The 22,901-nt window shown below is 36.3% G+C and overlaps 1 protein-coding gene across 3 annotated transcripts in view; it reads left to right on the top strand.

Moving 5' to 3' along the window:
- LOC132122219 (MAGUK p55 subfamily member 7) overlaps positions 1-22,901 on the top strand; it is a 159,255-nt gene that overhangs the window by 86,800 nt on the left and 49,554 nt on the right. For all 3 annotated transcript variants that reach the window (XM_059532213.1, XM_059532215.1, XM_059532214.1), the window contains 2 exons: positions 203-283; positions 9,036-9,167. In XM_059532213.1, coding sequence (XP_059388196.1) covers positions 203-283; positions 9,036-9,167 — 213 coding nt within the window. The remainder of the gene's footprint in view (positions 1-202; positions 284-9,035; positions 9,168-22,901) is intronic.

Genomic DNA, 22,901 nt, shown 5'->3' with positions numbered 1-22,901 from the left:
TCTCAATCTCTTAAACATACACACACTCTCCACCTGCTACCTGCCGCAAGGGAGACATTTATACTCCAATTATTCATAATATATGTGTTTATGTCTGTATGACCAATGCATGTGTTCACGGATGTTATCGATGCTCATTTTCTCTTGCTCTCTGGTTTCTGTTTCTCTCTCTCTTGCTATTCTTCTTGTCTGTTTCTGTCAGTTGACGGAGGAACTTCAAGGACGAAGTGCAAGTAATGAGATCAGAGAGCTTGTCAAGCTACTGTCCAAACCACATATAAAGGTAAGAGAGTAAACAAAACCACACAAAATGACAGATATACCATTAACTTTTGTTACAGTACCAGTTAAAAGTTTGGACATCTAAGTACATCTAAGTAACACATCTTTGAAATGTAACCCACAAATAATTAAACATTTAGGAAATTATAATAATAATTTTTTTTTTTTTAAACTTTTTTACAATTATTTTCAATTAATGCAGTTTTTCAGTTTTTCATTAAAATGGAGATGAGGCGTTTAAAATCCAAATTTTTGAGGGCAGAATAGCACCTCCTGGTGAGAACAAAAAGAAAAAAAAGAACTGTATAGTGTAACAACTATATTCCTGTACAGGACTCTATAGAGAGGCTTGTGATTTCCCTAATTGTTTTTATACATAATTGTTTACTTTTATTAGGTTGTGGATTTAAATGTATATTAAGGCATTCTCAAAGACTCCTTTTTTGTCAAAGTTTATATGTTTTATTGTTTTAAATGTTGATTTGAAGTGTAGATTTTTGCATTATTATTACTACATTCAAAAAAAAACACAGAAACCATTTTGTTACACAAAACATTAAAATTCTATAAAGATATAACAACAATTAACAGAAATCCTTTATCAGAGCTTATTCCTTCTGGGTCTGATCTGATTTTAATCTCTTATTTCAATGTTCTGACTGATTTTGGTTATATGGTTATAGCCATAATTCATTTGAGTTAGGGGTGGGCGATATAGAAAATAGAAATATAATTTTTCTTTTCTTGTCTTTTTTTTTCTTTTTTTTTTTTTTTTATATAGAAGTATCACAATTCACGATTTTATCACTATTCTTTGTCATGTTGGTTTTACTATTTTTGCAAGTTGTCTGAGCATTACATCCAAACTAATTTCCCTATTATAAAGATTAAAAAAGAAAATTATAATAATAATAATGGCAGATATTTTGGCCAAAGAGTGCAAAGATAAAAATCTTTGTTCTTATTTTTTAATAACAAAGATAAAAGAATGAAAAAGATACACATTACAACTACACAAAATATACAACTAAAACAAACAGTGCTTTATTTTCAAGTACAATAGGTGTATTTAGCAGGAGCATTCAATATATTGAATGAACAAATATACAAATATTATTAACGTTGAAGGAATAGCATGCCCAAAAATATAAATTCTGTCAGCTGTCTGTCAATTCTTTCATAGCGTTTTATTTTTATACCACCATTTACTCACTCAAAAGTGGTTTTAAACCTGAATGAGTTTCTTTCTTCCTCTGATCATAAATGCTATTTTGAGGAATGTGGAAAACCAAACAGTTGCTGGTCCACAGTGACATCCATAATATTTTTTGCTACTATCAAATTCAGTGTGGACTAGGGCTGCACGATGTGTCGTTTAAGCATCGATATCACGATGTACGAATCCACGATAGTCACATTGCAGGACGTGCGATGTAAGCTGTCGTAGTTGATCCGTTATTAATTAACTGTACGGGCCAGCTGCTCCCCGGCCCTTGACGAATGTGATTAGCAGATTAATTGCACTGCTTAACCATCATTGAGTGAAAGTTTATCATTTGCATGTGTTTTTAAGTCCTGTCAGTTTAACAGGGCAGAGAGAGAGAGAGAGCGCGAGAGAGAGAGTGAGAGAGAGAGAGAGAGAGAGAGAGAGAGCGCGCGAGAGACAGAGAGAGACAGAGGGAGGGAGAGAGAGCGAGCGAGCGTCTTCAAACAACATGAGCGCTGTCTTGCTCTCTCTCCCTCGCGCATATTAATCAATTGACACGATGGTGTCGATGTTTAAATCATTTAAAATGAGAATGTAAGTGTGCTCACCCCATTTTTGTTTATAAGAAAAAATTAGATTAGATTTAAAAATTAAATATCGCAATGTCATTTTTTCCCAATATCCTGCAGCCCTAGTGTGGACCAGCAACTGTTTGGTTGCCCACATTATTCAGAATATCCTCTTTTGTGTTGAGCACAAGAAATACATTAATACAGGTTTAGGACAATGTGACCGTGAGTAAATATTTACAGAAATATTTATGATCTATCCCTTGACGTTAATGACAGTAGGCTGCATGTTTAATAGGCCTACTGTCCCTTTAAGACCTGCACGCATCTAATATACAGGCACGTATATACGTTTTTCTCTCAACTGTGTACTTTATTTTTAGACATAACCAACTGAGTCTACATGTAAACCTTGTGTGTTTTGACAGTATTAGCGCAAAAGATAACTTAAAGATAACAATAATCAGGCACTGTTTGACAGGCTTTAGTCCACGCACTTCGGGTGTATGCGGCTATCAGAAAAAATACAGTTCAGACCAGTGCATGAATGAAACATTTAAAAGCACATGCAGATAACGAGAGTAACTCTACCACTGAGTTAACATTGCTGTGAATGCATGTGGCGTTGTACAGAACTGCAGCTGATAGAATGTGCGCTGTAGCACGATAATACAATATTTCTTCAAAAGCAGATCAAGGAGATGTTTTTGTCGTCCACGATCAAAAATCATCATATCGCACACCCCTAATTTAAGTATTTATAATTTTGTATGTGTGCGTATGCAGGGGTTAAAGTGGGCCGGAACGGTCCGGAACTGCATTCCGGCACGTCAGATAAATAATTAGATTCATTCATATCAATGATAGAGCGATGGTAGGCTATAGTTTAAAAAAAATGTTGCATGTGCACTGTCAAATTGCAGCCAGCCTGGTGCTTCTGATCTGAAGGAATCTTTACGCATAAGTAATATAGAAGTAATATCACCCCTGGCTCCACCTTCACAAACACGCTTCCCGACGTGTGTTATGTTGTCAGTCACGGTTCTCCTGTCTGATTTGAGGGCATCGCCGGTTCAACGCAAGTCGTGGTGTTTACAGTTGCTGTTCTAGCCATAACTAGTGGATGTTGCAGTGTAGTTAAAAGTTTAAGGTGAAGTAGGCTAATGTCAAATTTCCTTAATTTAGACAGAGCAACAAACACAAGTTAAAGAACGAGCAAGGCTCCGAGTTAGACTATTATTTCAGGGCAGTATGGCTCTGTTCATCAGCTAGTCAATGATGAATTCACCAAGGATATTTTCGTAAAGAAAAACTGAAACTAAGACTTAAACTATTGGTAAAAAAATTTTCTTCGTAAACTGGAATAATAATTACAAAATTCACAATAAATGAAAAACGAAACGAAACTAACAACAGTTACTGAAATAAAAAATTTGCAAAAATCAATAAACGTTTTCGTTATTAATAAGCTCTTTACTCTGGCGGAAAATTTGCTGAGGTAATTAACCGCTCAATGAAGGACCGTAACCTTGAACACATCGCTAACGTTGTTAGTCCTAAGCGTCTGATCATAAAGGATGCGTCTGTAGCAGTGAAATGGAAAATAACACCGGTTATGAGACAGAAGTTGAACTTTAAACTTGAGCGCTGCATTTTTAGTTTCTTGTGCGAGACGCGGGTGCAACAGTAAAACAAGTCCGTCAAGCACAAAAAAAAAACTTTATTGTAACCTACTACTTCTGTATGTTTGAGATGTCATATTTTCACGAAGATTGACAGGCTGAAATGTGCTGTTATTATCTTTTGTTTTTTTACAAAACATTGCTAATAATATTATCATCCATGTGGAGAGACATTTGCCCACAATGTAGAGAATACCAGGACAACACACACACACGCGCACGCACGCATACGCAGACATACACACATGATTTCATCTTTAATATGAATTAGTTTGTCTGAATTTTTCATAGTTTTTACTTGTATACTTTTAAGTTGCATTTATTTTTTTATTTTTTTTGTTCAATCTCAAACCATTATTTTATTTTTATTATTAAGATGTCTGCACAAGAGTTAACTAATCTGTGCAAAAAATTTAACTTGATGAAATTAAATGTCTTGCTTTGGTCTTTGCGGGAAGTGTTCTGTTTGCTCTGCTAAACTGTAATTACTAATAAAATAATATAATATAATTACTAAAACGGAAACTAAAACTAAATAAAATAAATTAAAAACTCTATAGAAATGTGTTTGCAAAATAAAAAAATAAACTAAAACTAACAAAACCATTGATAAAACTAACTTAAACTAAACTGAAATTTGAAACAAAATTGAAAGAGACAAAAATGTCCATGAATAGTAATAACACAGAATAAGGCAGTTTGTCAAAACAACACAAAATAAAATAAAACTATTAAAATATCAAGTAAATAATTATTGTGATACTTGGTGCCACAGTGACACTCTTGTCCCAAAAATTATTTCTATACCACGATACTCAATATGTTGTCCCACGGCGAGTAATTTTTCCCTGTTGCATCTACACAAAATTTGAGGGTTCCCCCACCTGCCAAATCCCACTTTAACCACTGTGTATGTGAGTGTGTGTAAGTAAGTGTGTGTGAGTGGATGTATCTGTTTTACACTCTTGACGTTTTAGAATGTAACCCCTTCCTTGCTGTCCACTTTTTAACTGCACTGTAGTTGGATTTATTGATTTTATTTTACGTTGTTGAAGTGTTAAAGCCATGCCAGTTTATAGGGTGTGTGTGTGTGTTACACGCACATGTCTCTAGTGTGATTTGGTGTGTTGATTTTGAACTCTAGATATTGGAGTTTCACCCCTTCATTACTGTGCAATTTTTTTCTGCATTGTGGGGGATTTGTAGATTATACACATCCAAATTGTCTGTATTTTTATTTATTTTTTGTCCCATTTCCTATGGCCGGTCATTTTTGACCAAAGACCATGAGTGTGACCATTTAAAAAAAATAATAATAATTTGTGTGTTAACCAACCAAGTGCCATAAAAGTCACCAAGGTTTATGCCAATCTGGTAAAGCTACGATTTTTAAAAAATCCTAAATGTAAAAAGTGACCGAAGAGTACACAAGGGTTAATTGTCTTTAATCTGAACTAGTCTGGTTACACCACCATTGTACTTTCTGCTCTTCTTTCTATATCTTTCTTTTCTTTAGTCTATTTTTCTTTCCCCTTATATGTCTATAACCCAGTGTCTGTTGGTGCTGTGTAAAGCGCTAGCAGATGGCTTCTGGGGACTAAAATGGCGTCTCTGTACGATAGTAACTGTATCACTCTCAATTAGTGTTGAAATGATCCATTCCCTTTGACCAGACATAAATCAGAACCTATTAAACGATCTCTTTCCTCCTCCCTCCTGTATGATTCACAGATGAAAAAACACATTTTACTCATATTAGACCCGCTTACAGACTTGTATAGACATTGATGAAAGCGGCAATTACGGCAAACCGTGTGTTGCGGAAAGAAAGATCTGCTCTGGTCTGAGCAAGAAAGAGGAGATGTGTGGATCTCGGTTTGTGTAGGAAAATAGATGGAAGTGTATTACTTTGTCGTTTTTTTCTTTCACCTCTGTGCAGATTTTGTGCAGGCATGTGTATGGGTAGTTAGTTCAGCAGGTTGAATAATGACTGTTCGGATGACAAACTCTTTCCTAATGAGAGCTGCATGCCCAGTTACATTTCCCATACTTTATTTGAACAAGTTTAACAATTTGTTATTGTAAGAGAACTAATTGACATTCTCACACAGACACACAACAAGAGTACCTGAAGAAATGAGTTACTGATTTTGACCCTCAATTCACTCTTTTGCCACCTGGCCTGATGTTGACCCTGTTCCTTCAACCTCAGGAGAGAGTTTAGCTCCACAAAACACCCTTTATACCCCGGTCTCTGTGGGTATGTGTGTGTCTGTGTGTTTCTGTCTGTCTTTTGTGTGTCTGTGTCTGTGTTTGACCATGTTATGCATGGCAGGATAGTAAATTTAGACTGAGTTGTTGGATTGTAGACAGATTCTGTGGGAACAGAGTGAAGCTATTACGCTGCCTCACAATTTCACTCATCAGGGAAATGTGAAGACCAGTGTTTTAAATTGGACTAATCAAATTGAAGAGACAGGGAAATGCTACAATTTTCCTGAAGTAATCCTTTCCATTAACAGATAGTAGTAAAGTCAGATTCCAGTGAGCAGCCTTTTTTCAAAGCTGTAAATGCCAATCCAATTCCAGTTTTTAGGCAAATACACATTGATTATTTAATGGCAGGTTAAAAAAGTGTCAGAATAAGGATAATATGTTAGTGTAATGTCGTCTTTGAAAAACAAATCCCTTTTGCACACAATTCAATTCATGGAAGAATGGAAGAAGCCTTTTTTTTTTTTTGGTGTTCCTGGAAAATCCAAAAATATATTTTGACTCATCGGTTGATGGTTTGACTCACTGGTTTCTTGTGACCTCTGTACATAGAAATAATTGTTTAAATATTTTAAACTGTTCATCATGTATTGATCTATTGAATTTGTTGTAAGAGACTAGATTGCTTTTCAGTGGCATTACTATGCAGCTGCTAAGGTGTTTTGAATTGATCCTTTAGCAGTTGCTATGTGGTGCGCAATACCAAGTATTGAAGTTCCAGCTGAGCTGATACAGATAATTCTTTTCATGCTACAGTATAACATTACAGCATTATAGTGCACAGTATGGAAAAATGGATATTAGTTTTCATTGCTAAAAGAGTATGTTTAAGTGTTAGTAAATTAATGTTTTCAGTGATTAACTTTGTGTGCATTAGATGAGTTTCAGCAAACATATTCTAAATTGGAAAAATGAGCTTGAACAATTAAGTATCCAGTATCGAGATAAGTGATGTAGATGTTTCGTGGGGTGTCTTAGCCATGTTGTGCGTGTGTTTTGAATTGCCACATCCTAGACAAATTAATCTTCAGCTCTGCATGCATGTGCAATATTTTGTGTGGCTTTGTGTTTGCAAGCTGCAAACGTTTTAAGAAAACTGAATCACAATGCCGCATTAATTTTGGCCTGAAGAATAAGAAAGACAAAGTAAGAGTTATTTTTAAAAAATGTGGTTGCAGATGGTTAATGCCTTAACACTTTAATAATATTTATATTGTGACGGTTTATTCAAGTCCAAGCATAACACAATCTTTTTTTTTTTTTTTTTTTACTTTGTTAAAGAATAGATCTGGTCATCTGGAAAAATCCAGGTCACAATGTGTGTGTCTGTTTGTCTTCTGGAGGAGCACTTGGACAGAAGAAATGCATGGCAACTCGGTTGCAATTAAAAATGTTCCATTTCAAGTTTGCTTAAAACAACTGCACCATTCAATCTAATCTGCAGAGCTGTGTTTAGTGTAGACGCAAACAACACTGTGCCCTACAGGGATTGTGAAAACTTTTTTTGTGTCTGTGGTTGTTCTAAGTTGTTTACATCTCGTAATATACTACTTATCTCTAAACACAGTGTGTGGATGTGTTTGATTGGCAGATAGTCTAGTCAGAAATTAGGTTTATTTTATAATGAGAGCCAAATTTGTTTCACAGTGGTAGGTCTTCATTTATTAAATAAGACTTTTTCAAATTCAAATATTGTCAGATGATGAGCTAGTCCATGGTAATAAGGAGTTTAAGTATCTCAGAACTTCTTGACTGATTTCAAGATGTACATGACAGAAGTGAATGATAATTTCTTTGCAGTTCAGAAAGACTCGATTTAAAGCAATTTAAGTTTGTTTGTTTTTTCATCTGTGCATCTTATGATTAAAAAAAACCTCAGTAAAAAGAAGTTTTCTTGTTTATTATTTGTGTAGTCTTTTTATTACAAAACGTGGACTGCAAACCCACTTTCTGGTAAAAAGGGAATTGGGCAAGTGATTCAGATTCAACTTAATTTTTTAATTCATTTTAGTTATCTATGAAGACTGCATTGTTTTGATGGAAACAAATGAATAATCAGATATTTCTAATATCAAATATGCAAGTTTCAGTAAACCGCTGGATTTGAAATTGACCCGCTTACTAGACACATGACTCACTCTCTCTCTCCCGGTTTGTTTCCTCTCTCTCTCTCTGTCTCTCTTTCTCTCTCTTTCTCTCTCTCTCTCTCTCTCTCTCTCTCTCCCATCTGTTTTGCTTTAGCCACATGTTGAGTGTTGTTCTGGAGCTTAATCCCATGTCATAAAACAGACACTTTTCTTCTCCTCTCTGTCTTGTCTCTTGTCTCTGTTTTTTCTTTTTTTTTCTCTCTCTTCCCTCCCATTTTTATCTCTGGCACACAACTAGAAGATGGTTTTATACTGGAAATGCGAGGGTGAAAAGGAGCAAAAGAAAAAGTGTTTCCAGCTACATTTGACACACAGCATCATTAAAACAAAAAAGTAATGAATGTCTGAATGCCGTCATTCTTTTGCTATACCTCGTTCTCTGAGAGCTAAGGTGTGAAATATCTGAAATGGCTGAGAACTTCACTGCCTTCTGTCCATCCTTCTGCCATAAAGTGTCCTCACCGCTTGGAAGCTCACAGCAATCTTGCCGTATTCCCAGCGGGATACTCGTAATGCTCATAATAATCTAATCAAATGAAAGATGACAATATGATTGGTCTTGGTTTTGATTCAGTTCTTTTTTTTTTCCTGCTGGAGACACTTTAACAAATAACATTGCCAAAGAGGGTTGTAGTGAAATAGTGACTGTAATCAATTCAAAAGCAGCTTTATTTGTCAGTAGGAGGTAGTAATCTAAAGCAGACCTCTAAAGCTCCATGATTTATACTATAGGATTCAAGCAGATGCTTGGAGTATGAAGGCTGGAATGATTAGCCAAAATGAGTAGCTACACAAAATCAGTCAAACGACTACTGTTTGTCTTACTGTGTGAGCTTCTGTGGACTTTTATGTGTACAACTCATTCTTGTTGCAGAGTTTGTTGTCTGTTCATGATACTGTGGCCAGGAAGAGTTACGATCCAGAACTTCCTCCTCTGCCAGACGACATTGACGATGAAGAAGATTCTGTCAAGATTATTCGACTGGTCAAGAATAAAGAGCCTTTGGTGAGAGAACTTCCTTCTCACACACACTTACAAACACATGCAAATTTCCACATGCTGTCAAAGCCAGAGACCCAGGGCCTGCCATAATTCAAGCTCACGTAGTGGAAAACACTCTTGTGAACATGAAGCACATAAATACAAGTGCACTCGCGCAGTAGTGTCAGTGATGTGTTTGGCTCGCGCTCCATGTTCACCCTTATCCTCTAGTTCCTGAGTGACCACATATCCTCCATCTAAACATGACACAAGCCACATTACGCATTACCTTACAGACGCTCTCACCCGCTCTATGTCCAGTGGTCTCCTGCGTCGTCTAGATGTATGTGTCTGTTCCTCCTTCCCTTACGTGTCGTTCATAGCTCTCCCTAGGCTAGATTTCTGGCCAACTTTCGCTCCTCCATTTAATCTCATTTCTCTACGAGCTGTCAGAATCAAGACCTCTATTTACTCGTATAGTCATCAGCTGCACAGACCTGTTCGGATTCAAGCTTGAGGCTGTACTGTACTTGAAAGTGACAATGAATGAGCATTGACATCTATTGGCATTCTCAAGTTTCGAGAATCCCAGAATGACAAATTAAATCTTTTCGTTTTAGCTGAGCAGTAGTTGGGTGATTTGCCAGTGTATTAGATTTCTTTTACTACATAACAACAAATATGCTGGACTAAAGTGCTTGTGGGGAGAAAAATTTATTGGTGGTGTGGTAGTGTAGCATAACGCTCCTAGTCAAATGTCGGCTTTCTAATTTCTGGACCTAAAATACTGTCTGTCTGCCTGAAAGACAGTATGTCTGGTTTTATACTAAGTTTATACTTGTGATACTCATGATGGCTAGTTTTTTATTTCATCTAAATAGACTGCATTGTCTCTATGTAATTGTATGTTGTATTCACTATTTTTACACTACCAAATGTTTGAGGTCAGTAGTATTTGATTTTTTTTTAGCAATGATGCTTTAAAGTGATCAAAAGTGACAGTAAAGACATTTTATGACGTTATGAATAATTATTTTTTATTTCAAATAAATGCTGTTCTTTTGAACTTTTTATTCATGAAAGAATAAAAAAAAAAACAATTCCACACAAAATATTAATCAGCACAACTGTTTTCAGTATTGATATTAATAATAATAATTTTTTCTTGAAAGTTTCTTGAGCACCAAATCAGCATATTATAATTTCTAAAGGTCATGTGACACTAAAGAAGATAACTGATAAAAATTCACCTTTGTCGTCACAGGAAGAAATTGCATTTTAAAATTTAGTGAAATGTTACTATAATTTGAAATAAATGTTTTTGGTCACACTTTATTTTAAGGTCCAATTCTCACAATTTACAAACCATTAACTATGAATTTTGCCTCAATAAACTCCTAATTTACTGCTTATTAATAGTAAGGTATTTAAGTTTAGGTATTAGGTAGGATTAAGGATGTAGAATATGGTCGTGCAGAATATGTGCTTTATAAGCACTATAATAAACAGCCAATATGTTAATAAATAGGCAAGCTAATAAGCAACTAGTTAATAGTGAGAATTGGTCCCTATAGTAAAAGTATTACTTTATATGTGTGTGTGTGTGTGTGACAGTTTTACTGCATTTTTGATCAAATAATAGCTTTTTAATGGTACTGTACTTTAAAGCTCTCACCTAGTTGCCTACTGAAGCTAAGCAGGGTTGAGCTTGTTCAGTACTTGAATAGGAGATGTGAGATGACTTGGGAAAACTATGTTGTTGCTGGAAGAGGTACTAGTGGAGCCAGCAGGGGTGTGTTCACCCTGTGGTCTGTTTGTTTTGTAGGGATAGGAATATTATACTGTCAAAATTCAACATCCTTCGATTCGAATGAGATGTTAAACCGAGGTCCTGACCTCTTTAGTCATAAAAGCTCCCAGGAAAGGTATAATAATAGGTAGAGGTATAATCTTGGCATCCTGGCCAAATTTGTTCACTACCCTCTGTTGCAATCCTTGTATAAATCGATTTGCTTCATTACTCCTCTCCACCAATAAGCAGGTGTGTGGTGGGCATTCTGCCGCACTATGATTGTCATATCATCCACTGGTGGTGGTTGAGGAGTTTGCCTCCTTCAAAAATATGTAAAGAACTTTTCTTTTTCTTTTTTTTTTTTAGTTCTATATGTGACAAGTAATTATTATTAATTGTTAGTACATTATGTAGTAGAGGCAATGCACAATAAACACACCTGCTATTCAGTTCAATTGTTTTTATGAATTTTCCTACAGAATTATGTTTATATGTCCTGAAATATGGTGTATAGATGGTCAATTAATAATGGATTTCAAATGCGTTCCGGATCAGATGTGTTTAGAATTCAGATTTAACATCTGTAGTTGATCAGCATTCGATTTTATTGTGAAATCCTAAGTGAAATGAGTACAAAATAAATCTCTCTTTTCCTCTCAATAAACATTGGGCTTTGGTTAGGTATAGTGTGACCTGTGACCCAAGTCCTCAGCAATTTTAGATGATGGGTGCCGCTCCAAAACCTCTAGCTAAAACCTTTTTCAGACAAGAAGTTAAATGTCAATTCTTCTTTTTTTTTTTCTCTGATTTGATTTTGAAATTGTATGTATCAGGTGCAGACAGCCTGTGCAGTCATTAAGACTAAAGTACTGCCAAGTTGAACTTTAATTTCTCTTTCTTTCTCTGGTGTGTGGTAGTTAGCAGGCCTCTTCCCCTGCGGATGATTCATCGATTTGTATAATTGTGATTAGTCGAATGGGTAGGATTCAGTAGCTCTGATTAATTGCTATCATTTTTCAGCCCATGACATCATGCGTATTTTAGTAAGGGGAGTAATGAGGAGAAGGTGGAGGGGGTTTAAGCACTTCGGGGATGGGACCCAAATCCTCAAATGCTCTCCCCTCTATTTGGTAACTTTAACCTGCTGATTTATTAGCAGCAATGGCAGGATGCTGAAATAATTGGGCTTGGATCAGCATACATGTGTGGTGATGGCAACAGCAACAGAAGTGAGCTCAGTGGTGGATTTTATTGAAAGAATGTGTCGTTTTGGATAAGGTCACTGAAAGGTCTATAGGAAGGCTGTGTGTATGGGTGTGTGTTTGTTGGATAGATGAAGTGTGTATATTCTATCCAGATTTTCAGACTGAGTAATAGGAGAAGAGTAGACAGAACAGACATTTGCCAATAAGATGATTTGGCTTTAGATTGTGTGTGCACTCTATTCATTGCATGGTTTGTTCATATTCTCATCTAGGTGCTTATTGCACTTTTAGGATGGAGCCTGCCAAACAAAATTTTTCGTCCCTAACTATACAATTTGTCTTTTGATGTAGTAGTCTTCTTTAATCTCCATGTTACTCATCCCGAGAGCTGTAGTAATCTACCCCCTCACCTTCTCTAAAATGAGGACCTCCTCTGGCTTCTGTTCTGTTGGAATGTATTTTTAATCACAAATTACAGTTTGTCAGTATTACAGTTTCAGTGAAAAGTTGACAAATTTAGTATATCCAACTTTTGCTTTAACAACAGCATCACAAGTGTGTCTCAAAAATGGCATTTCAACTAAAAATGCATGTCACATGAACATTCATGCAGGTACAACCATAGATATTTGTAGGTAGATTCCCTATTATTTAGATGGCGGGCCACGTCTAGGGGCTTGGAGCGGTTGAATGTGGCATCTACCTATACATATCTATGGGTACAACGAGCATGATGTTATCGTTCACACGGTTGTAAGGATACACAGAGCAAATGTGGCAGCCATGCCATTGTTTTCAAAAGTCTCAGTTTTGGTTCGTTTACACTGAAAAACAACCCTGGAGTTTCCAGTCTAAAACGGGGTTTGCAATATTTTCAAAAGTCTCCGTTTTCGAGGGTCGAAAATGCCGGAATAGTGCAATGACAGGCATGACCATAGCAAAAAGTTAAGCGTAATAAAACGAAAATGTAAACATAACACTTAGGGGTCTTTTGTGGAACACGTTTGTCCTTAAATGGGCAAAGACATTCTTATTTTATTTTTTGAATCGATCCTGAAAGCCATTTTGATTCTTTATATGGTTAAATGTAAATCTGATTGATCGTTTAATGCAAAAGTGTTTATTGAATTTCTACAAATTTGCCTTTGCTGTGCAAGAAATTAGAGAAATGATTGAAGTAATTATTATTCAGCTGTATTTGTTTTCCTAATATGATTTCTGCCAGGGTAGATCTCAGGAGAGATTTTACAGTCCTAATCAGTATCTTGTCTTTAAATTCCATGTTTAGACTCAAGAATCCAGAAATCTGGATTCACTTAACATTCTTAAGAATAAAATCTATATTTCATCTGACACCACTGATAGATAATGTAAAAATGACAAGTCATGATCCTGTGACTTTAAGCAACTCAAAAACAAGTCAAATAGGGACTTTGTTTTTAATGTTATAATTACAAACCATTTTCCAACTGCATAGCATAAACTCTCACACACAGAAATTCACAAGTTGCATTCATTCTTGAGACCATTAAAAAAATGCAGCATAAATAAGCACAACAGACCGATCCATTTTGAGACAGGTTCTATAAAAATAAATCTTGAAATACACACACATTAAAAAAAAAAAATGGTCTCCTAGTGCTGAACCAGCCATTGTGGTAGTGGATATTACTGTAATCTGTATTATTTGGAGATGATTGGACGTGGACATTGAGTCCACACTATCAAATAGCAACAAAGCCAGTGGTTTTATTTTTAAGACTTTTTATGCTCTTTTGAAAATATTTGAGAACTTTTTAACTTCTTTGTAAATGTGTTGTATTACATAATCTTTTTCTTTCTTTCTTTTTTTTTTTTAAAGAAAGTGAAGTGTCTATGTGAATGACTGAAGTTTGTGTGATTCTTCTCAAACTGTTTCAGTTCCCCAGGACAATGTCAATGAAGCATTCGGGACGTCCTAAAACACTTGTTTCTTTTGGCTTATTGCTGTTGACTGTTCATGGCAATAAAATCTATACAGTGGTAGAGGACCAAGTCTCAGAGACGTGAAGCCAGAACAAGACTTACTACTTTGGAAGAAAAATGTTTTTGAATGTCTGAGCTTAGATTTGTCATGTTGAGCCTTGGAACACAAGCATAGCCAACAGATATTCTGTACTATAAAAGTTCACACTGTTCTCATTTCCTCTTTGACCTCTCATTGCTTGATGACATTTACATTTAGTCATTTAGCAGACGCTTTTATCCAAAGTGACTTACAAATGAGGACAACGGAAGCAATCAAAATCAACAAAAGAGCAATGATACACAAGTGCTATAACAAGTCACAGTTAGCTTAACGTAGTACACATAGCAAGGTGTTTTTTTTTATTATATAATATATAAAAAGAAAACATAGAATACAAAAAGAATAGAGAAGCTAGTGTTGTTGTTTTTTTTATAAAGAAAACAAGCAGTTAGTAAATGAACAAAATGTAAGTCTAGTTGTGTTTTTTTTTTAAGAATAGAATTAAAATAGAGAGTGGTAGAGTTCGAGAGCCAAATAAAGATGGAAGAGATGTGTTTTTAGCTGATTCTTGAAGAGTTGGGCAGGTCATTCTACCAGCATGGAACATTAAATTTAAAAGTCTGTGAAAGTGATTTTGTGCCTCTTTGTGATGGCACTATAAAGCAACATTCACAGGGCACATAAGTCTGAAGTAATGAATTTAGGTAAAGGGGTGCAGAGCCAGTGGTGGTTTTGGGGGCAAACATCAATGCCTTGAATTTTATGCGAGCAGCTATTGGTAGCCAGTGCAAACTGATAAACAGAGGTGTTACATGCTCTTTAAAAATATATCTTGCTGCCACATTGTGGATTAATTGTAAAGGTTAGATTGAGCAGTTCTGTCTTGGCAAAGTTGAGTTGTAGGTGATGGTCCTTCATGACTCAAGGCTTCATTGATGTTTTCTCTCCAGCAGCTTCATTAGAAAACTTTTTTTCATGGATGCATTGTTTGGCCAATGCATCCGTGGCGGGACTTTTAATTTGATGACTCTGAGAACAGCAGCGCCTGAACACACAGTGCTCTCATTCTCCCTCTTGTTTGCTGTCATCATTAACAGTTCTGTCCATGGACAGATATCTGTCTAATAATCAGATAGAACTGTTAAACAAAGGAATTAAAATATGTATACAAAAAAAAACGATTGCTTTTATATTGTTAGTAATAAGCGAAAATACTTTGTTTGGCCTTCCAAAAGAGGACACAACTAGAAATCAGTGGTTAAGTTGTATTTACAACACTGTTCCAGAACAGTTCAACCCCAAATATTCAGATGTGTGCAGCACATTTTATGGAGAACTGTTTCCTGATCCTGGGATAGAAGACTACAATGCCAGCTGTTCTGACTCTTAGTCTGTAAGTACGTTTACATATGTAAAGGATTTGCCACTGATTATTCTAACGCAAGTTTTGAGCAGTGTAGAGTAGAGCTTGTTGTTTGAAATTTCTCCGATAACAAATGCAGACACTGTTTTATAGCAGCACAATGCAACACAATGCGTAAAAAGACAGTATAAGTCATTATAATCCGTAATTATGTTTGTAATGGGTTTTATTGTTTTTGTCTTGTTGTGTCTGTGTTCTGATCTGGACACGCATCACAGTATGGCAACGGCCGTCACACGTTTGAGGCATTCGGCCAATCACAAGTGCACTGGATAGCTGGCCAATCAGAGCACACTTCGCTTTTCAGAACAATGAGCTTTGTAAAAAAAAAAACAAAAAAAAAAAAAAAGTTTCAGAAGGCGGGCATAGAGGAGAAACAATAATGTACAGTTTGTGGAAAATAATCTCTTTTTTTAACCTTAAACCACATAAACCCATTTCATTCCACCAAATACACAAAATTATTTTCTTTTTAGCAGCGTCATATGACCCCTTGAAATATTTGTTTATTTCTGAAAAATACATTGTCATTTAAAGTATAAGCTGCTTATTTTACACATTTATTTTTTCAATCCATTTGCAAATGATTTAAAATTTCTTAAATATTAAATAACATAAATAAAATTATATCGGCTTTATATCAGCCACCCTGCTTTCCAAGATATTGGCATCAGCTGTCAAAAAAAAAATTATATCGGTCGATCACTACGGCCTTGTTAACAGAATAAACATTTATTTATTTAACCCTTTGGAGTCGATTAACACGTATACGCGTTATGAGGCATTTTCTCCTGTTAACCCCGAAAAGAACTTAAATTACACTTTCAGTTTTGATCATACAGATAAGAGCAATACATCAGTCGAATCTGTAAAGGGTCTACTTTTTTATGCAGATATAATAACAACAAAATTTTGTGCATTTATAAAATAAAGATAACAGACAAGGTGTGCTGTCTGCGTCCTATGTCTGCGCTGATCTTCATTTAGACGCGTTATTAATATGAACTGTAACTCAGTGAATACTCAACAAAGAGACATGAGATATATCTATAGAAAGCTTGACATGTCTACTTTTAAACTGAACAAGTGCTGCCGAAAACAAATATTCTGTGATATAGTAATCCATATGAAAACAACGCAATGTCCGTTTTTCACGTCTCCCTTCATTATCTTCTAATGCGACCACGCCCCCCACGCTGAATGCGCTATTCAGATTCTAATGTTTCACTGAAGCGCGTGGCTTGAATACGCCCACACAGAAGGAAAAGCAGCGAGACTGTTCAAGTTTTTTTATTTTACTGTTTGCTTCGCAATGAGAGGAATAAGACATAACTCACCCCAAAAAGATGTGATGTGGATTACCTCAGGATTTGATATTTCCTCTTAAAAAAAAGAATGAAGCGCTTTATTCAGCAGAGATCATTAACATGAGTAAGTCTCTTTTTATTTATTTATATACTTGTACTAGTTTTCACATAACGTGTAAACATTTTACTAGTTAGACTTTTTACAAACTATAATTCCGGACTAAATGTATAATTAAGTGAAACATTATGAAGTTTCAATAACAATATACACTCACCTTAAGGATTATTAGGAACACCATACTAATACTGTGTTTGACCCCCTTTCGCCTTCAGAACTGCCTTAATTCTACGTGGCATTGATTCAACAAGGTGCTGAAAGCATTCTTTAGAAATGTTGGCCCATATTGATAGGATAGCATCTTGCAGTTGATGGAGATTTGCGGGATGCACATCCAGGGCACGAAGCTCCCGTTCCACCACATCCCAAAGATGCTCTATTGGGTTGAGATCTGGTGACTGTGAGGGCCATTTTAGTACAGTGAACTCATTGTCATGGTCAAGAAACCAATTTGAAATGATTCAAGCTTTGTGACATGGTGTATTATCCTGCTGGAAGTAGCCATCAGAGGATGGGTACATGGTGGTCATAAAGGGATGGACATGGTCAGGAACAATGCTCAGATAGGCCGTGGCATTTAAACGATGTCCATTTGGCACTAAGGGGCCTAAAGTGTGCCAAGAAAACATCCCCCACACCATTACACCACCACCACCAGCCTGCATAGTGGTAACAAGGCATGATGGATCCATGTTCTCATTCTGTTTATGCCATCCGAATGTCTCAACAGAAATCGAGACTCATCAGACCAGGTAACATTTTTCCAGTCTTCAACTATCCAATTTTGGTGAGCTTGTGCAAATTGTATCCTCTTTTTCCTTTTTGTAGTGGAGATGACTGGTACCCGGTGGGGTCTTCTGCTGTTGTAGCTCATCCGCCTCAAGGATGTGCGTGTTGTGGCTTCACAAATGCTTTGCTGCATACGAGTCGTTATTTCAGCCAACGAGTCGTTATTTCAGTCAAAGTTGCTCTTCTATCAGCTTGAATCAGTCCGCCCTTTCTCCTCTGACCTCTAGCATCAAGGACTGCCGCATACTGGATGTTTTTGCCTTTTCAAACCATTCTTTGTAAACCCTAGAAATGGTTGTGCGTGAAAATCCCAGTAACTGAGCAGATTGTGAAAAATTCAGACCGGCCCGTCTGGCACCAACAACCATGCCACGCTCAAAATTGCTTAAATCACCTTTCTTTCCCATTCTGACATTCAGTTTGGAGTTCAGGAGATTGTCTTGACCAGGACCACACCACTAAATGCATTGAAGCAACTGCCATGTGACTGGTTGATTAGATAATTGCATTAATGAGAAATTGAACAGGTGTTCCTAATAATCCTTTAGGTGAGTGTACATGTACTATACCATTCAAAAGCTTGATGTAAATAATATAAATGTAACAAATGTAAATGTAACAAACAATGATGTTCTTTCAACTTATCCCAAAAAAACCTGAAAAAATATTCTCAGCTCTTTTCAACTTTATAATAATAATAATGATACATGTTTTTTTTTTTTTGTTTGTTTGTTTTTTTTTTTTTTTTTTTTTAGAAAATAAGATTGTTAAAAGGATTTCTGAAGGATTGTGTGACTGGAGTAATGATGCAAAAATTTCAGCTTTGAAAGTCAGCTTTGATTGTTCCTAATAAACCGTTTAACTGCACTCGCAAGTGAATATTAAATTATATTGTGAGATAATTAAATATATTCTAAATAAACTACAAACATAAAAATATATACATTTATTTTGTTCTCACATTCTTTCTTGTAACTCCTCCCTCTCAATGGCACAGCTGACTGAGAGGCTCATTATGCAGCTCATTATGCAGGCCTTTGTCTTCTCAGCTGTAAATCACAATGGTATTCATGATAGTTGACACCTACTTGCATATGACTTTTACAAACAAGAAGTGTCTTAGAAAATTTAAATCAATATATTGTTTTCTGTGAGTGAGTAAACAAGATGATTTTCACATAATTTAGAAAGAAGAATTCTAGGCTACAAGCTCCAGTTCTCAAAAGTCCCGGGAACCCTTGTTCTTTATGTGATTTTTTCAAGTGATTTAACATGTTTTGTTTTTCACTAACTTTCGATATTTATTACGTCAACAGACAGTAAGAGTTTTATCCTGCACTTCAAGTATTATCTTTGTAAGAAAAGTGTTTTTGGCCACTAGCTTTGTAGATGTGTGTGTCGTTGTAAGATGCTTCATTAAATTAGATTGCTTACAACGGATGTCGACAAAGTCTTCGCTCCTGGACATAATGTACACATTACACGTTCTTGCCTTTGACCACAATGAATTTGAAGTAGTGCTTATATCTCCACCTTGAAAATGCCAACTTTTCATAGGATCGCTCCTGACTCGCCATCTCTGCTGCAAATCTTTGTTTAGCTGTTGCGCATGTGTGTGTGTGTGTGGCATGTGTGTAAAAACACTGGCTCTGATTGGCTACCATGAAACACATGACTCTGCCTTAGCCAATCATAATCGCTTCTCTCGTTATTAACCCACCTCCTCACTAGCTGTGTGAGCCAGGGGTGCGTTTGAATTATACAGTTTATTCAATCAATGCATAGTAACGCACCGCATTTAACATCCAGTAATGTTAACGGCGTTGTAACGACGGGAAAAGTAATTAATTATATTACCCCGTTACTGAAAAAATAACGTCTTTACCTAACGCCGTTCTTTTAAACGCCGTTATTCCAAACACTGGATTACAGTGATATTAAGTTTTTGCAATTTAGATGTTTATAACGTCTGAAAAAAGCACAAATGTCAGGGCATGACAAAACTTCTCCAGGCCCCAAAAATACCCTTAGACCTCAGAGGGTTAAGGGGGTCATATGATGCTGCTAAAAAGAACATTATTTGGTGTAATGAAATGTGTTCATGTGGTTTAAGGTAAAAAAAAACACATTACTTTCCACAAGGCTCATCTCTCTGAAAAGTAAGGTGTGCTATGATTGGCCAGCTATCAAGCGTGTTGTGATAAGTCGAATGCCTCAAGCGTGTGACGGAAATGTTACACCTCTTATCATTATAAACGTGATATAAACGTGATTTATAGTCGTGTTTTCTTTTGGAAGGCAAAAACAAAGTAGTAGAATGGTGCGGCAGGCGGATTCTACAAAGGAGTGTACCTTGGTCTTGCAGTAACCACATGTGACAACCTCGGGCTGGATGCCTCTTTGTCCACGGTGAAAGCCAATTCGGCAATCCACAGTGCAAAGTTGATGTATTTCCTCAGCGACCAGCACAGATCAGCTCTAGGCATGACAAAGCGGATATCGTCCTCTTTTGGAAGGCCAAACGAAGTAGTTTCACTTTCATAGTGAAACACACAGCGTCTATACAATGAAATTGCATCATATGACCCCTTTAAAATAATTTTATAATATACATTTATTAATAGACAAATGATTCATTTAAAGAATGTTTGAAAAATTGTTTGCAATTTTCCATTTATTAGGGTTAGAGTTTATCACTGGTCATATGCAAGTGTGGAGTTCAGGCCTCTCTCCTCACCTTTTGCTGTTTTTCTAATCTTTCATTCCTCCTTCTGCATAGTGTGCTCTGATTTTCCCAAGTATCCATGTTTCTGTCTATATCCTATTACAGAGTGCACAGGAGGTGCTCTAGCACACACATTAGCACACACTGTGTTCTTTGTGCAGTAAGGTCTGCTTGTCTTTCAAAGGCATTTCCTCATGTAGGTGAAGGAACAAGATCTGACTTCTGAAAGTGATGTTTCCTTAGTGGGGTACACACGAAACACTCATAAGACATCAAATGGATAATCCAGTGTGTGAAACCACAGAAACACAAATCGATTTAAGTCTTTGATACTTATAAACACTTTCATTGTCTCAGTTTTGACCTAAACATTATCGATCGCAAAAGCATGCAAGAAATCGTTGTTTCTTTTTTTTAGTGATGCACCGAAATGAAAATTCTTGGCCGAAACCGAAAACCGAAAAAGAGAAAACCAAGGCCGAAGCCGAAACCGAAACACCGAAAGAAATTATGCCAATTATTCCATTGCATTTATTGCTATGACCATGTACTAACTTTACTAAAATTAAGACATTGCAATTGCATAAATTAATATTAAAGTTTCAAAGATAATTACAATTACATAAATTATAAAAAAACATAAAAATACATAATTACAAATTATGCAATATTTATTAAGCACATTGCAACAATGCACAGTATAAAATAAAATTCAAACTAAAAATGTATCCCACTCATGTGAATATTAAATAATAATGTACAGGCCTACTGGCCTGCAGAAAGGTTTTAAAATGAACTGTTCTCTCATAAAAACAAAGTGCATTTAGGTCAAGTGCATTTGAAATTTTTCTCTGTAGGACTAGAAAGTGCATTACTTCTCCAGTAGGCAAGACTGTTATCACTTCTGGGGATGGGGACTTCAGACAGATAACCATCTAGCTGTTGAGCAGTTGAGCTTGTCATCTGCCTGACATTTGAGAAATATTTGAGAGAGTGTATTTAAATAGGGGCAGGGCATAAATAATTTGTTTTATCAAATTAAAGCAGAAATCTAGCAGAAAATCTAGCAGAAATATGGCTACAATCTGATATTATGTATGTATATATATATATGTGTGTGTGTGTGTGTGTGTGTATATATATATATATATATATAGGCTACTGTAAATAAAATGTCACATATATAGTAGCCTAAGAACTAGAACAATAGCCAATGTATTATTATTTGAGGCACTTTCTTGCAGAATTTCACTGAAAATATCAGACAACGAGGGTGAATGCCAAGAGACGAGTCTTTTTTCCGCGCTCTGATCTGTCTCCTGCGCTTGGCGCTTCTCCGTCTCCACGCGGGCTCTCCGCATCCAGCGCGGCCTGGATCATTTCTCGTGCGCGCTGCCTTATTTCCGCATCCAAGTAATGATCTTTATAACGCGGATCAAGCACATTCGCGATGAAGTGCAGAGGATCCGAAAAGATCTCAGTGAGACGTGTGCTAACAGACTCTATAAGACTGTACCTTTCTTTGTTCTCACTTCGTGGTCCGTCTCAATCTCTTTGTTAGGAGACGCTTTAGTGCTGCGAATAAAGGAATAAGAAGAGAGAGAATGTTCTCACTGGTGTGAAGTGAATGTCGCGGGGAGCTCGTGGTCTGCGCTATGCAGGTGCACGTTCAGGTCGCGGTTTCTGTTTGCGTCATCATCACAACATTTCGGCCGTGTTGTTTCGGTGATAAAAGTCTTTCGGCCAAAAACCGAAAATGCTCTTTTGGGCCATTTTCGGCCGAAAATCTTCGGTGGCCGAATATTCGGTGCATCCCTACTTTTTTTGTGTTGTACCCAGTAGCCTTAACCACTGATGAATCATATTAGTCCGATTCCCCATATTAAAGGGGTCATATGATGCGATTTCTCTTTGGAGTGTTACAAGCTCTTGGTGCTTAACGAAGATCTGTAAAGCTGCAAAGACTAAAGTCTAAAATCCAAAGAGATATTCTTTATCAAAGTTAAGACTCTGCCACGCCCCCCTAAAATGGCTCATTCAAACATGCCCTCATATGTCTACGTCACTATGTGGAAATATTTGTGTAATGCTGCCCAAATGTTCACACAAAGAAATAAAGCGTGGTTTCAGTAACCGCAGTTAGTGTTGAAGCAGCCATTTCAGGGAGATACTGTGTGTATCTAGGTGAAAGCAAAAGCACTTTATTTGTCCTTCCAAAAGCAGATAAATTTAGGAATCTTTAAGATTACTTACAACAGAACAACAACGCATTTTATGGACGACTGTTTCATGAACCTAGAAGAGGAGGTCATTCTGACTTTGCTACGACAATCTGGCGCTTCAGAATCAGCTACTGTATGTTTTGTTATTAGTTTAAGTACTTGTTATTGA

The sequence above is a fragment of the Carassius carassius genome, chromosome 40 (genome assembly GCF_963082965.1).
Source record: "Carassius carassius chromosome 40, fCarCar2.1, whole genome shotgun sequence".
In the NCBI taxonomy this organism is placed as follows: domain Eukaryota; kingdom Metazoa; phylum Chordata; class Actinopteri; order Cypriniformes; family Cyprinidae; genus Carassius; species Carassius carassius.
This window is presented reverse-complemented; position numbering and strand designations above follow the sequence as displayed.